Source organism: Carassius gibelio, chromosome B25 (genome assembly GCF_023724105.1).
Source record: "Carassius gibelio isolate Cgi1373 ecotype wild population from Czech Republic chromosome B25, carGib1.2-hapl.c, whole genome shotgun sequence".
NCBI lineage: Eukaryota > Metazoa > Chordata > Actinopteri > Cypriniformes > Cyprinidae > Carassius > Carassius gibelio.
Genome location: NC_068420.1, coordinates 9508060 through 9524367, shown reverse-complemented (window position 1 = coordinate 9524367; position 16308 = coordinate 9508060). Strand labels below are relative to the sequence as shown.

At 37.3% G+C, this 16308-nt stretch overlaps 1 protein-coding gene across 1 annotated transcript in view; it reads right to left on the bottom strand.

The window, feature by feature from the left end:
* Positions 1-689: 689 nt before the first annotated feature.
* Positions 690-16308, bottom strand: part of LOC128013825 (junctophilin-3-like) — a 30399-nt gene continuing 14780 nt past the window's right edge. The window contains exons 3-5 of the mRNA XM_052597002.1: positions 9360-9484; positions 6384-7351; positions 690-3445 (exon numbers count right to left, since the gene is read on the bottom strand). Coding sequence (XP_052452962.1) covers positions 3365-3445; positions 6384-7351; positions 9360-9484 — 1174 coding nt within the window. The 3' untranslated portion in view covers positions 690-3364. The remainder of the gene's footprint in view (positions 3446-6383; positions 7352-9359; positions 9485-16308) is intronic.

Below are 16308 nucleotides of genomic sequence, written 5' to 3'. Positions count from 1 at the left end.
TAAGAATTAGCCTATACTTTGAAAGAAAATAAAGAACTATTACTTTTATGTAAAATTGTCATTACTATGCTTCTATTATATTATTAATATATATTATAAAAACTGTACTGTATTACAATATTTTACTTTATTACTGTAAAAAAATACTGTAATAATTTTTTTTTCTTTTAAAATCAAAATAAAGGTACAAACCGAATACAATTTTAGAAATAGGTTACAATCAAAATAAAATACAAATATTTTTTGTGACTATTTTAGAACTATTATCATTATTATTTGCATTGTTTCTAAGCACACCCCTCCCTCATCACCACCACCAACAAAATATATATATTTTTTTGTAATATATATATATATATATATATATATATATATATATATATATATATATATATATATTTTTTTTTTTTTTAGTCTTTTTACAAATATACAGAAATGTTTTTTTTTTTTTTTTTAAATTTGAAGTTTATTTATCAATTCATTATTTGGGGGTAAAACATGACTTTCCCTTATTTTATGGTTTAATTTAATTTGTTATATTTGGTAAGTGGGGGTTGGGGTCTGCAATATAATTTTTATCTTCTGTAAATGCATCGACATGTGACAACATGTTACTTTTGGAACATACAGAGAAAGAAAAGTCAAAAAAACTAAAACAAAAACAGACTCAATAACCACAACACAAGAGCTTACTTTCAAACACTTTCATTATTTTCTCCATATAACTCAAAAAGAAACAGACCCCCAGGAAAAGTAAAGAACTGAATGATAGAGGAAGAGAGAGATAAAAGAACTGGGCATGCTTGGGCATGCTATAGGCGCATAGGGTGACTGATACATCCAGGTCAAACGGTACAAGAGCCGGCGGAGTGGGTCAACTGCAGCAACTTCCTGCTTCAAAGACCCTTTGGAATCCCACCATCCCCGTCACACACAGCTGTTGTGTTATCACAGCAAGTTTGCAAATTTCTCGGCCCCAACCAAGGGACTAGAGTTGAGCAAATGTATGACTCCATACATTTGGGCCCCCAGCTTGTGTTCCTTTACATCAGCATAGATGTTATTTGTACATTTCATTTTGTTGTTTTGTTGTTGTCCTTTTTTTGGCTGGATAGAGAAACGGGAGAAATATGTGGAAGGAAGGGAAGTGGGCGAGAAAGAGGGATAGAGAGAGTATACAAACTGTGAATGAATCATTGCCAGGAGGACAGACTCAAGGGGGAAAGTACAAGCCCATACACACATGCTATAAAAACATCTCAGTCTCTGCGTTCTGTTAGCTGGCTATAAAAAAATAAACAAAACCCCTCTCTTTGATTGTTTGTTTTACTCGTTTTAGTTTCGTCTTTGATTTTGGAGAAGAAAGGCCGCTGGATGCCAAGACCAGCACTCGGACCACGGGTTCATCGTTGGCAAACCTGATCAGATCTGTTTCACTATGTATCATGGCGTTGGCCAATAAAATAATAGTTCGCAACACACAACAGTTTGTAAGTATTTGGACAAATTGGTGGCGAATTTGTAGAATCTCATTTGTAGGACTGTTACACTCCTTTGAGGTGCGTTCTCATGGTTAAATTTTACTTACAAATGGTATGTTTTCCATACAAGTAAGATCCATACAAAATCACCAATTCGTACAATATCTTATAAATTCGCACTAGAATGTGTTGAACAAGTCCAAATTAAATTTAGCAGTTTTTATGCTGGATCCAAAACTTACTAGCACACTTTTCTGTACGTTTTTTTCCCCAATAAGGTCATCTATACAAAACTAAAACATACGTTAGCATGCAACTTTGTTTTTTTTTTCTTTTACTTTTACAAAAACAAGGCAGTCGGCATTTTTCAGACGTCTTGCAAATAGCTAAAAAAGTTTTTTTTTTCTTTTATCAATAAATATTTGTTTTCGAAAGCAGCAATCGGGAAAAAAAACATTAACAGTCTCTTGAATGTCTGGTCGGGAACGCCAGCATCTCGCGCAGCATGTGGCTTTCAGGTGTGCATGGTGAGGTCGGCAGGTGCTCGCACGTTCTTGTGATTTCATCAAAGAGAGTAAGGGGGCGCTGTAATGATGATGACCTCACAGAATGTCATGTGCTAGCCCTCATACAACATTCAAACAAAGTTTAAATAACATATAATGCGTCAAAAAAGCTCAAATTTGGAAAGTGCATCCAAAGATCAAACCCATGCTATGTCGTGTTGAATGTACAGTGTATAATCTTACATGCAGCCAGGACCTGTTTATGAAAAGATAAATGAGTCGAACTGTGTTATGATTTATTCTGCTGATTTTTTTCCCCCCAAGTTTCATTTGGACCAAGATTAATGATGAAGCCCTTTCAGATCGTAGAACTTTTGGATCTGGGAATTTTTCCAAATGCATGTGGGTCAGATTCGCCCGAGTGCAAATGTTGCAGATGCTATAACGCTGGTGGCGCTGTGTCTTTGTGATTACCAGACTTGAACTTTTACTAACCCACTTTGGTTGTGCTTGTTTAGCCGACTTCTTTTAAAAATATGCAAAATTTTTAGGCAAATTCGAAGGTGTTTAGACATCAAAAAGATTTGTTTTAGGTCCATTGTAATTAAGAAGTGTCTTTAATTCTCATTTCAGGCCCACCATGACATTCTGGAGTCTGGTAGTTGACGTACCACAAAGAAGAAAAATGGAGGTGTATTGGAAATGAGAGGCGTGTTATTCCAGTGAGTAACAAAAACGATGACATGGAGAAACATAAGCAATGCTTAGGAGAGGTGCGCGAGGGAGGCAAGAGGGGTTAGACAGGGGCCGTTTCCCATCACTTTGAACCTGTTGACATCATAGCTGTGTAACGCTGCCGTCACCCGAAAAGATGTTGATGGTGGTCGCCCTTTACCCTTACGCCACCTTGCACACCCTCCCTCACCAAAGCCACCGCTCAAATGAGTCCAACACCCAAATACAAACCAAACGAAAACCGAAAAAAGCCACCAGCATTGTCAAGAAAAAGGCAAGTAAGGAATATGAAAAAGAGAAACAAGTATATCAATTTATAACAGGATTAATGAGTGAATGAATACATAGGATAAAAACTAGAAGTTCAAAAGGGTGCGTGTAACTATTTCAGATTTAACAAAAGAAAAGAAATCAAAACGAGCTCTTTGGAGACAGAAAAGCAGACAGAACTGCTGAGCCCAGTTTTGTGTCATTGCCTTCCTCATTCCTCGTATTGACGTCCTGTAACTTCAATAGAAGTACACTGGTAGTTTGTAAAAAAAAAAAAAAAAAACGGGCCGGAACCAGATCAGTTGTGAGGACACTAGTATTGATTTGATAAAAGTGTAGCTGGACAAGAGGAGTTGATAGGCAATGCAGAGTTTAAATAAAAAAATGGACAAACAAAATGGCGACTCCAATGTTGAGCAAAATCACCATGACTACCAGAATAGAGTTGGAGCCCTGTTGAGCGAGAAAGAAAAAAAGAGCAAGGTCAGTATTTGTTTATACAGTGTGCATTTCACAAAACAATTAATAGCGCTTATTTGCATGTTTTATTGTTTTAGAACTTGATTCACTAAAATAAATTATGCAAATCAGGTAAGAGTGCAAACAAGCCAAAAAATCTGTTTTAAACACAATCTGCCTGGTGTACAAATTTACATAGTGTTGCTTTAACGGGTATTCATTTTATTGCCTGATTAGAAATATTAACAAAAAATGCTGTATGATGTATGTCGACTAAACTAGATTATTACATTATTATTAATTTATATATTTTTTATATTTTTGTATTTTTTTTTTCAAACTAATCACTTGGTGTACTAAGTAAGCATTTGGCAAGCTAATCACTTAAGGTGTGTCCCAAAATCTCATATTTATGAACTATTCTATAACTTTTTATAGTATAAATAGTGCGAGTAGTGTGTTCACACTGATTCCAAAATGAAAAACTTTACATTTTACCCCCCAAAATTACACTTTAATGCACTTTAAATACCTCCAAAAATGAAGTATGGGATGTTGAACACTTCATGCACTCAACATGTTGCAGTTTTAATTACAAAATGAAGGGGGAGGGGCTATCAGACTCTGTTTGTGAATGACAAAATAACCTTATATCATTCATACACTACATACAGGTAGTTGAGTACATAGTGTATAGTGGGTTACAAAGCAACATCCCCTGTGAAGCCATGGTTTACAGTGAATTTATAACAGCCAGGGAGGTTTTAGGCACACATAATTACAGCAAAAGTTACAGACTTTACATGTATGAGCTATCACAATCATCCAGCCTTGGGCAGTCAGTATGGACTAAATTGTTTCTTGTGACAATGATGCTATGTTTCAGAGTTACGCAGCTTTCCTGGGATAGTACAGCATTGCTTCAGTCTAGGCACACAAACTTTAAAATGCCAAAAGTGTACTCTACTACCCTGTGCATCTGGATATTAGTTTGTTAAAGAGCTCTTCTCTATTTTAGTTGGTTGTGGGTACGCTGCAAATAGTTAACATTGAGCGCGGCAAGCAAATAGTACTCACTTTGTGTGAATACAATGCTCTCTATTAACCTAATTTGCACTGAAAGGAGGCATGCTTGCGCTTATACAGGATGACAATGGATAAAATAGCCATGCCAATATTCTAGCATGTTTTGCACCTGCTGAGTGACTTTGCACTGAAGTATGACATGCTAAAATTGCGCAACTGTTATCTGAATTTGCTCCACAGTGTATTAAGCAGTCAATATACTAAAGTCCTTGATTTACTGCAAAACACATTTGCACTCTACAGTGCATGTTTAAAGAAAGCTGCATGATTATTCCATTCCCCTCGGCTCACCAGAGATACGGTATTATCTCAATGGAAATGAGAGTCTGCACTGCATTGTGCCAGCCCTCGTAAGGACCAACGTATTTCCAAAGAGCCGGGTTTATCTAGCGCACTTTTTAATTGATGGGCTCATGTAAGTGTGTCTTGGACAATGTTTACAACCATTGAGCAGAGGGACACGCGGGCTGCACATGCAAGACACATGTGAGGCATGAAATTAGGCTGTGACAAGCGAACCGGACACTGTAGTGATGAGAAGACGCCGTGAGCGCTGATTTTGCACAATGAATTAGGACAAGCGTATCTCATAGAGTCATATTTAGTGCATTTTCCTGTTGAGCAAACACATTTTGCTCTCCACAGTTGTTTTATTGTAGAGTCAGACAGTTGTGTAGGGCCTGTTCTTCCTCCTCATGTGCTAAGTTAATCAGTTGTTTAGATATCTCCAGGGTGTATAAATGTTGTTAAAAACATTGAAAGCATAATCGGGGCTGGCTATTGTGTGGATGTGTTTATGTTTCATGTTAACCTGTCCTGTCTTACACAAGTCTGCTGCATTGCTTGCCTCTCTGCGGCTACAAACATAAACCCCCTCCTTCCTAGAACTCACTCTTGTCACTTGATTGGCCACAACCCGAGCAAGGCATAAGCTGTTCCCTAGCAACAGAGTGTGGGACAGCCAATGCAAAGCTGCTTTGTGGAAGGAGCCACATTGCCAATTTGCTGTTACCAAGGTGTTCTCAGTGCAGCAAGAGATCGTAGGGCCGCTAGGCAGTGGAAGGGGCCAGTTTAAAGAGTGGATATGTGTCCGGGTTGTGTGTCACGGGCTGTTGTCAGGTCCTGTATTCCCTCGGGACTCCAAACACCTACACTGTGTTTGTGGAGGTTATTCTTTCAACTCATGGGCTCTCAGGCACCGATGCATACTAAAACACCTGGTGCATGTGCAGTCGATTAGAAATGTATTTGATCTATTTGAAATTCTGTAATTGGATTTTATGATTCAACATTCAAATGTTTTATTGGACAAAATGTTTACTGAAATGTTAAAGTCGTGAAATATGTTTAAAATTAGGGGCACCGCTTTGGTTTCTGGGCCCCTTGAACAGCATATTTTCTCATCCCCCCTTGGTAGTAATAACGTTTGGGCCCCCTCTCCCTCCTCGGGCCCTTAGAATAGTCCCAAATTTCCACCTGTTACGATTCCCCTGTTTGAATTTATTACTTAAGTTAAACAAAAGTTCAGCTGGAAATTAAGATTTGGTCGCCATTTAGTCATCTCACGTTTTTCCAAAACCTGTAGGGATGTCCAATCTTGAACCTGGAGGGTCACTCTCTTGCAGAGTTTTTTGGTGTTTGGCATCCTTTTTTAAGATGTTTTAAGTTTTACTGTAAATGTATTTTATTGTAAATGTATTTAAGTCTTTCTTACTTTCTTAACTGCAGCACAAAAAGAGAAATAAGTCGTGCGAGTTTGGACTGACATGAGGTTAAGTAAATGATACCAAAACTTTCAATTTTGGGGAAACTATTCCTGTCTTCTGTGTAGTGCATGTTGACTTACCGAGTTCACTTTGAGCTGAGAGTGATTCTCATCGTCGTGCTGTAGTGCAATAGGTGGGGATTTCTGTGGGGGTGAGAGTGTGAGGTCCCTACGGAGGGGCCGAGCCTCTAGCTTTTCCCCCACTCGTAGACTGTCCAACTTTTGCACTGAGTCCAGAGCCGGCCCCCCCTGGGCGTCCCTGGGCCCTGAGGCTTCCCGGACATCCTGTTCCCGGTCACGATTTTTACCCCGTCGCTGTGTATGTCCACGGGACTCTGAGTGACTGTGCCACTCTTCCCCATGCCCACAGGGCTTTTGGGAGTTATGGGAGTCCATTGGCTGCAACGGCCTCATCTCCATTTCATAATTGCTCAGTTTTTCCTCATCCTGCTCTAAGAGACGGGAATGAGCCAAACTGTCTCCATGTACCCGTTGAGATGTCCAGGAAGATGAGGGTCTGTCTGACCTCCTTTCCCGTTGGGTTTTGTGATTCGAGGAGCTGTGGTCTCGAGGCTTATGATTGGAGGAGTGCTTGTGGCCATTGGCCCGTGTCGCTCCAACCCGTACCTCGTCTTGCACTGAAGGAGTTGTGGAACGGCTGCTCCCCCGACTACCACCTCTACTACTGCCCCCACGGGAGGGACGCTTGTCCTCGCTCCAACTGTTAGCCCTCAGGTACTCTCCACCTCCACCTGAACCACCACCACCTCTCCCCTCGATCAGCACCTGGATCTCTTGAGTTCCTCCACGCTCTTCGTCCACTGCAGTTTGTCGCAGAAAACGGGCGCTTTTGGTGCGGTGGGTAGATTTGGTGGTCGGGCTTCGGGGAGGCGTGGAGGGCCGACTGGGAGTTGGGCTCAGATCTGGGGTAAGGTCTGGGGGTGTGGAGCCCTTCATGTAGAGCTCAGTGCTATCCGCGGTCCCACTAGAGATAACTTCCACATCGTTCTCGCTCGAGTTCTGCTGTTTGGGTCGCTGGCACTCCACTCCTACTCGGAGACAGAGAGACAAGTTTTAATTTTAAAACATGTAGGCATGCCACACACTTTAATTGTTGTACTTCCTTCTGCAAAGGGGGTGTATGGGATGGGAACATGTCCTTGCATAAGCCTCCATCTGTCTTCAGGACAAAATAAATAAATAAAAAAATTTACATAATTTAGAGTATTATTTTAAGCAGACCTAAATAAAATTCTTATTTGTTAGGGCTTCTCCGATCACGATCGGCCGATAGTTATGCGCATCTCGTCAGTAAAGCCGGTTCTCTAATAAGCGGTAAATTCCATCAGGTGCGTGATTTCACATAAAATAGCCGTTACTACACGGAGCCATTGTTAACTGAGAAGATGCGCAAATCCACGTTCATTTTCAGCGTTTATTTGCGCATCTTCTCAGTTAAGATCGGCTCTGTGTAGTAACAGCTGCTCTAAGTGATATCACACACCTGATGGAATTTACCGCTGATTAGAGAACCTTTACTGACGAGATGCGCATTAACGATCGGCCGATCGTGATCAGAGCAGCCCTATTATTTGTATAGTACATGCATAGTTACAGAACTGCTCTTTTTAGTGCAACTTTTTCCCCCATATGAATCGTGTGCTATGTTCTGGGATAATCATAATTGCCATTATGAATAGAACATTTTCATTCTGTATTACTTTGGGCTTATGTTGGTGTGCCATGCTAGGTTTGACGTCATTGACACTAAACCAAAAGTGATGCGCCAGTTCAAACATGCAAATTACAGGTTTGTTTGGTAGCTTAACATATTTAGGAATTTTAATACTGGTACGGCCTTTATTTGAGTTTTGGTCACTATTTAAATTGTAGAAATATAGGAAAGAGCTGCAAGAAGATTCTTTAGGAATTCACTTCCTGTGTTCCAAAGAAAAAAATATTTGGCTAGCAGGTTTAAAACCACATATGAGTGAGTTAATCATAACAGAATTAAAATTTTTGCGTGAGTTTTCCCCCGTACAACCCTTGCATGCTTGAAGCACATGGGCCGTTCCTGGTAAGCTTGATACAGTGTAACTTATCAAAGCTTTCCAGAGTCAGCACCATGGCTGCTCTAATCAGCTCCGCTAATGAGACCCGAAGATTTTCAAGTCTGTTTGCGCTACAGGCGCACATCCCTATGCACCCGTAAGTACATAACTTTCAACTTAACCTCGTAAAGGCTTGTACTCCAACTGTAAACATCATTTAGAAATCTGTTGCAAGTCATCACATCACAACCAAGTTTGTTCTAACATTTCTAAGGTCATCACATGCCATAACTTTATCATTTAGAAATATCAACCCTTCCAGGAGGTCGCTTACACTGATCCAGCACAGCGTGAGTGCTTATAGCTCTCTTGTAAAGGGGTGTTTTGTGATGGGATGCGATCTGAGAGTGTATAAATTCTTGCAGATGTGTGGGGGTGTGACAGTGACCGATAGTGTGACTGCCTATACAGTATGTGAGTTTATGTATGTGGGTGGTGTGAATATGTGTGTGTGGGTTTTGTGTGTGCATGCATACATTTCATTGTGTATGTTGGCTAGCTCCGCGTGGGTTTGTCGTAAAGGTCAGCGCTGACCTCCCCTCATCTTCTTATTGCCTCTTCTATCACTCATTCCCCCCCGCATGTCCCAGTAGGGGCATCAACCCCTACAGTCCTGAACCCATCTGGCACCTCCACTCACACACACAGACGCTTTCACCGACACTCTGCCATTCTTCTCCTGAACTATTACACACACACACTTATATAAATCTACCTCTGACTGATTGCTAGTGCTGGCATAAAATGATCAGCGCTAAATCGTCCTTGTCTGTTTGAGAATCGATGGAAAATATTAGCACCTTTTCAAATGATGCAGGACTGTGTTTTCAAAGTTAACTTATTGGAATATTGAGCATTAACAGCTAACTGGAAAGCTTAGTCACACCGTCGAACAGTTTGAAGCCCCTGTTATTTTTAGTCTCCAGACTCGGCTGGTTGCACTCACTGTTTCCTCTGTGCTGGAAAGAGGGGGAGAACTCTTTGGCGGTGATCCGGGCCAGCCTGCACTCTTCCTGGGCTTTCTGCGCTGCTGTCATCGCGGCATCGGCTTTCCCTCTGGCATGAGCTGTCCTGTGGACGTAGCGGTCCAGGACAAAGATGTTGAAATGTGGAGAGAAAGACAGGACAGTTAGAAAAGCACATGGCTTGTGGTCTTGCATTTAAGATGAAGTGTGCAATTTATATACACAGTATATGTACTTATAGACAAAATTGTAAATATTTTAGTTGAATCTTTTCTGATGTTTATTTATCACAATAAGACCAAGGATATTTAAAGTTACTGGTCTTATTGTAAATGAATAATCGATGCACATGTTTAATCTTAAAGGGATAGTTCATCCAAAAAATACAATTTTGTCATTAATTACCCTGATGTTGTTCCAAACCTTTAAGACCCTTGTTCATCTTTGGACCACAAATGAAGATATTTTTGATGAAATCCGAGAGCTTCCTGACCCTGTATAGACAGCAATACAACTAACACGTTCAAAGCCCAGAAAGGTAGTAAGGACATTGTTAAAATAGTCCATGTGACGTCAGTGTTTCAACCTTAGTTTTATTAAGCTTCAAGAATACCTTTTGTGTGCAAAGAAAACAAAAATAACTAAAACTCTCAGATTTCATCCAAAATATCCTAATTTGTGTTCCGAAGATGAAAAAAGGACTTACAGGTTTGGAACGACATGTGGGTGAGTAATTTACGACAGAATTTTTAATTTTTGGTTGAGCTGACCTTTTAAATCAAAATGTAATAACTTTCTTTTTTTTTCCTCTCTGAAAGGTTTTTATTTTTATTTTTCCAGATACTTAAGCATGGTTTCTTTCTCATTCAAGTTCTGGCTCCATTCTGGTTCATAACACAAACTGACATAATTTAATCAATATTTGATCAAGTTCCACAAATTATTGTTATTGTTATTGGAATAGGCCAATCTATTTTTACTCAAAAATATATCACATTACATGAACTTTTAGATTGAAATGTATGTAATCCTATAGCAAAAAGTATACTATAATGTAGGTCTACACCATTATAGTACTAGCACATTAAATGGATGGTGATTGGTTGTTCAGTTTTAACTGGGAAAACCTTGCTCTATGAAGCAGACCATAGCAAAACGCACACGAGCATATGGTTTAGCCAATGAACAATCCGGTCATTAAATTGATAAGGCACATGCTTCAGCGCCTACCAAGATCTTGACACTCCGATTATCCAAGGGTTGACAATAAATACAGGCTGAAGGCAAACAATTACACAGCAGTCACACACCCTCGCTCTGAGAGATGCTCTGGGGACTCCACAGAGTCATGCCTTTCTGACACTGTAATTCTCACTTGTTTTAACTCTGTAAACTTGCCAAGACTCTACTTTGTAATCCAAAAACCAACTTTACTGCAGTTTAAAGAACCACGTTCGAATGTAAATATCACATGCTGTCAAGTAGTTGCAAAACGGTTTATTGAAACCTACTCTAATGCCTGTTGTGTTTGAGGGAATTATTTTTTAAAGGCTAAACATTTTCTGAATAAATAACCAAAAGCCCCCAAATTGTTACAATTATCCTCTACAATACACAAGTATTGTTCAGTGTTTCCCATCTGGACCTGTAAGAACAGGCAACAGGGCTTGCTTCGGCTGCTAAATAATTCACTGAGGAAATCAATGTGGTCTGTGTCTGAGACAATAAAAGAGAGCTAGTGTTCACAACCTCGCCTTTTAATGTGTGATTCCCATTCATCACACCCATCTGTTTTACCTTTGTGCGATCGAGACTTCGACTTTGCATGATGATGATGATGCACAGCATCATGCTGGCATAGTAGCTGGATTGTGTGCTGTAAGAAATTACCAGTAAGTAGAAAACAAGATAAAATGATAGGAAAATATTTATTGATACAAATTATTTGCCAAATAATATTCTAAATGTATTATAAGTTTGATTTTATTTAGTTTTAAATTAAGTTTATTAGTAGTTGTTTAAGTCAATAATTTTGAAATGGATTAATTTAATTAATATGACTATTATTTAACAATCAATAACATTTTTACATTTTTATAAATTAAAGTATGTAGTAATATTAATTTAATTTGTAATAGTTTTTGTTGGTAGTTAAAGTTTATAAGTAGTTATTAGAAGTAAATTAATACATAGTTAAATTAGTAATTAAAATTGTACTAATGAAAATAATATTACAAATATGAAACCATTAATAATTAAATACTATTACATTTTATTGAATAAACATTAAAACTAAATATTCATGATTACATTTTATTTATTTTATTGATTAGTGGTTAATTTAGGCATTTATTTCAAATTGTATGATTTGAATAAATTTTTATTATTAAACAATTAATAAAATTGTTCATATATTATTAAATGTTATTTAATTGTAATTTAAAATATTACAATATTATTTTTGCCGGAAAATGTAACAAAATGACTTATTTTCAGCATTTTTATGAACATGTTATGTTATGTTTCAACAGACTTCTAGGCTGAATATTCATGCAAATGAACCGTATGAACCCCAGGTAAGATGATGCTCTGCCTTTCTCACTGAACTTTTTCCCCAGGTCTCATTTTCTCTCCTTGTTTGTGCAGTGGCTGTCTTGGTGCAGTATTGCATGTCGATGCTCATCGATTGCACTCTCTTCTTTTCTGCTCCAGGCTGTCTTCACCCAGCCAGCCAATCCAAGTGCATGTGTGTGTGAGTGTTTTAGCATGAGAAGGTTTAAATGGGGTTGTAGCGTGTAGTGTGGTCAGAACGTGTGGGTGCGAGAGCATTCGAGTGTGTGTGAGAGACAGAGATGCTGAGATACGGCGAGGTAGGTCGGATGAAGAGATCTTAGGATTGCATTCAACCCCCCCCCCCCCCATGCCTTGCCGGTTGTCCTGGCAACGGCAGAGGAGAGAAAGTGAGAGAGAGAATAAGATGGCGTGGGGTATAAAAAGGACAAACAATTAGATAACAGAGGAGAATGAGAGGAGGAGGATTGTGGGATGCTTCTGGAGGTGTTAAGAGTACAGTCAGAGTGAGGGCTGGATGTGAGAAACCATCCATTCACTAATATAGGGCCTCTAAACGGTGTGTGTATCGTCTCAAACACACACACACACACACACTGATCCAGGTGCTGTGAGATCGGGTCGAGCTGTGCTGGTTGCTGCTCTATTTATATACTGCTGAACGATAGCAATGTTTCTATACACTTTGTGATTGAAACAGAGACTAAACATTGTTTTACAGCAAGTCTGTCTAACTCAATATAGTTAAAGGGAAAGTTCAGCCACAAATTAAATATTCATTTATTCATGTCATTTTTTCACAATTGTGTTTTTCCTGACCCGAATTACTTAATTTTTCATGCAGAACACAAATGGTGAACTTTCTGAAGAATATCCAGGCTGCTCTTTTCCACATAATGAAAATGTATATATATACTTTCATTACACTGTGTGTGTGTGTGAATATATATATACACACACACACATTGTTTTTCAGTTAAGATATTGCATTTATTTGAGAAGCAACGTTGTCAAGAAGTTTTGTTTTCAGATAATTACTGTTGAAAGTTTTGGGAAGAATTTTTTATTTAAGTTTTTTTTTAAACAAACAAAACCTTTTATTTGGCAAGGATGCATTAAATTGTACGAAAATAATAGTAAAACATTTACATTATTCCAAAAGATTTCTATTTCAAATAAATGATTTTTTTTGCTTTTTACTTTTAGAGAATCTTGAAAAAAAAAAAAAGATTATGGTTTGCACAAAAATATTAAGCAGCACAACTGTTTTTGTTATTAATTAGAAATGTTTCTTTCGCAGTAAATAACCATATTAGAATGATTTCTGAAGGATCATTTGACAATGAATACTGGAGCATGAATGCAGAAAATTCAGCTTTGATCACAGGAATAAATTACATTAAAATATACTGAAGTAGGAAACAGTAATTGTAATAATATCACTCATTTTCTTCTACATTGTATTGCGTTTTTAAGGTGTCTTCGGCAATCTCCATTCACTTTCATTACACTGTGTGTGTGTGTGAATATATATATATATATATATATATATATATATATATATATATATATATATATATATATATACATATATAAACAATAGTAGCCAGGATATTTTCAAAAATGTACTTTGTATTCCGCTGAAGAAAGTAAATCGTAAGGGTTTGTTTCAGCATTTTGGATCAAATGAATTGTCATGTGTGTGAACTTCCCCTTTAACACATTCATTTGACACACATCCACGTGTAAACGCTCTCATCTAACACAGATTCTCACTCTTTTTTTCTTCCGTCCTGCCTCTCGACACTCAGACACGTGCAGGCACCTCCCATCGGTTCTTTCACTCTCTTTCATGCACGCAGAGCCCTGCCTCTCATTCACATTCTCCTACTCTCGTGTCTTTGCTAAATGATCTGAACACCCTCTGTTCTTTTTTAAGCTCAAATTCACACATCCACAACCTACAGTACAAATGATCTATCAATTTAAAAAGATGGATCTTCCAGTCTCCTGAAACAGCATTTATAATGGAAAACAAGATTTTTCTTGCACTTTTGACATAAAAAGAGCTAATGTATGCCAATATTCGCAATTTAAATCTCTTGCCCCAGTCCAGGGACATTTAGAAACAGTCAATGATTATGACGTTAAAATAACGTGAGCATTAACACGACGTATGACCATTCACGTTTAAACATCAATGTCAATACAGCACAACAATCTGCTAAAAATTTCTCCTCCGAGAATTACATTTTTAGCAATACAACTTACAAAAGTTTCAATGCAGATTATTAACTCTGAAATTAAGGCAATAAACTACGGGTAAATGTACATATAGATCTATACAAATATAGATTTTGGGCTATTTGGCTTTCCATAATGTGTTGTTTCAGACTAGTGGAGAGAAAACATCCAATATACACTTTAAAATGTTTCATTTTTAATACACTTCATGTATTTGCATGTGTAGATTTAATGTACCTTTTAAAAACTATAAATTATTTTTCTCATGCACCTAAAATCTCTACTTCGTTAGGACTTACATAGAACAAACTAGTTTGTAGTTGTTTTTTTTCCATCTAAACGCTGAAGGATTTTACAGTGTATAATTTGCTGATAATAAAATTTTTATTCTTTAAAAAACAATTTTTCTTCTGGCTGTGGACAGTGTTTTCTGATTTATCGAGTGATGCATTGGGAAATTAAAAATCTCTATGACTCGAATATGTCGACAAAATTATAAAATTTTAAACCTGACTTTATCTAATATTCAGATTTCTATTTTTGAAATGTGCAAATTATTGCATATTTAATTAGACAATACTTGGAAATGTAATCATAGTATTTTATATATATATATATATATATATATATATATATATATATATATATATATATATATATATAACTTTTTAAAAGTTTCAAATGTAATTAATGAACCAGGGAAGTATATCGTTTTTTGTTTGTTTGTTTATTTATTTATTTGTAAAAAAAATTCTTTCCCCCCTTCAAATCTCTCTCTCTCTCTCTCTCTCTCTCTCTCTCTATACACACATACACACACACACACACACACACAAACTGTATATTTTATTGATTCTCTTACATCATTTGAAAAGATTCATACTGTAGGATGAGTAGTTAAGAATTTTAGAATCACATGTTGTTATTTGATTCATTTTTGTTCAAAATTAAATGTTGGTATTAACAGCTGATCGGAAGAATTCAAGGTTTATATATATTTTTGTATTTTAATGTTATTCAATTTAATGGGATGAATACAAAAGCAGGGCCTCTGAAAAAAAAAAGTGGGTGGTCACCTTTGCGCTAAATAATACTATTATAATTTCATAATGGAGTCCAGAGATGGCCGTCTTATGACAACAAAGCCCTAATCTCTATGGATGACCCAAATAAGCCGCCCCGTGCCCACCAGAACAAAGCTTTCATTTGCAGATGACTCACGGTTGCTTCCAGTGCTAGTGCCTCAGCGCAGGTCTACTGTAGTAGCTACTTTGACCACGCTGACGCTAAGAAGCTAATCAGATTAACTGTTATGTGATCTTCTCAGTCATTTTGTCTATCCTGCATCCTGCTTGTGTTGCGTGCGCGCATGTTTGTCTAATACCGGAAGTGTTCGGCTTCAGCATTTGTGTGTTTTGGAATTGTATGAAATCTTAAATAATTAGAAACCAAGTTTTCCTTGATCTTTTAACTAAAAGAGCTCCGTGTATACATCCAAAACATAGTTATCAAAACTAAAAGATATTGTAAAAACTGTACTAAACTAAAAGCAAATAACCAGCCATGCACGTCACTGATGCCAATTGAGTGTTGAGAAACTTGAGTCCTGGCCAAGAAACCCACAGTAAGCTCAGCAAAGCACTGTTTCTCATTTCACATGCAAAGAGGGAATTTACATAGAAGTCTTAAAGGCACAGCAGGAAAAAAAAGCCTATTTGTAGGGCCAAGAAAGCTAAATTATGACTGTTTTTGGTTCAGAAAACCTTGATTTAAATGGACCTTGTGAGGAAAAATGAAAAATTACATGAAATGACTCTTTACACTGTACAAATTATGGTTTGTGAGAGGTTTTGAGACAAATAATTATTGAATAAGCATTTTTTAATTTAGTTGTTTGTAAATATTAAATGTTGTGCAAATTCTGGATGTGTGAGTGCACATAAATTTGTAAAATTCTTTTTTTTTTTCTGAATATTATGAACCAATAATTAATTTACAGGAACATTTGGGTAAATTCTGAGTTCATGCCAGTTGTAGTCTAAAACAGTTAAAAATAATCATTGTTAACTGAAATAAAACTTACAATTTTGAAAAGAAAAACAAGTTCAACAAAGA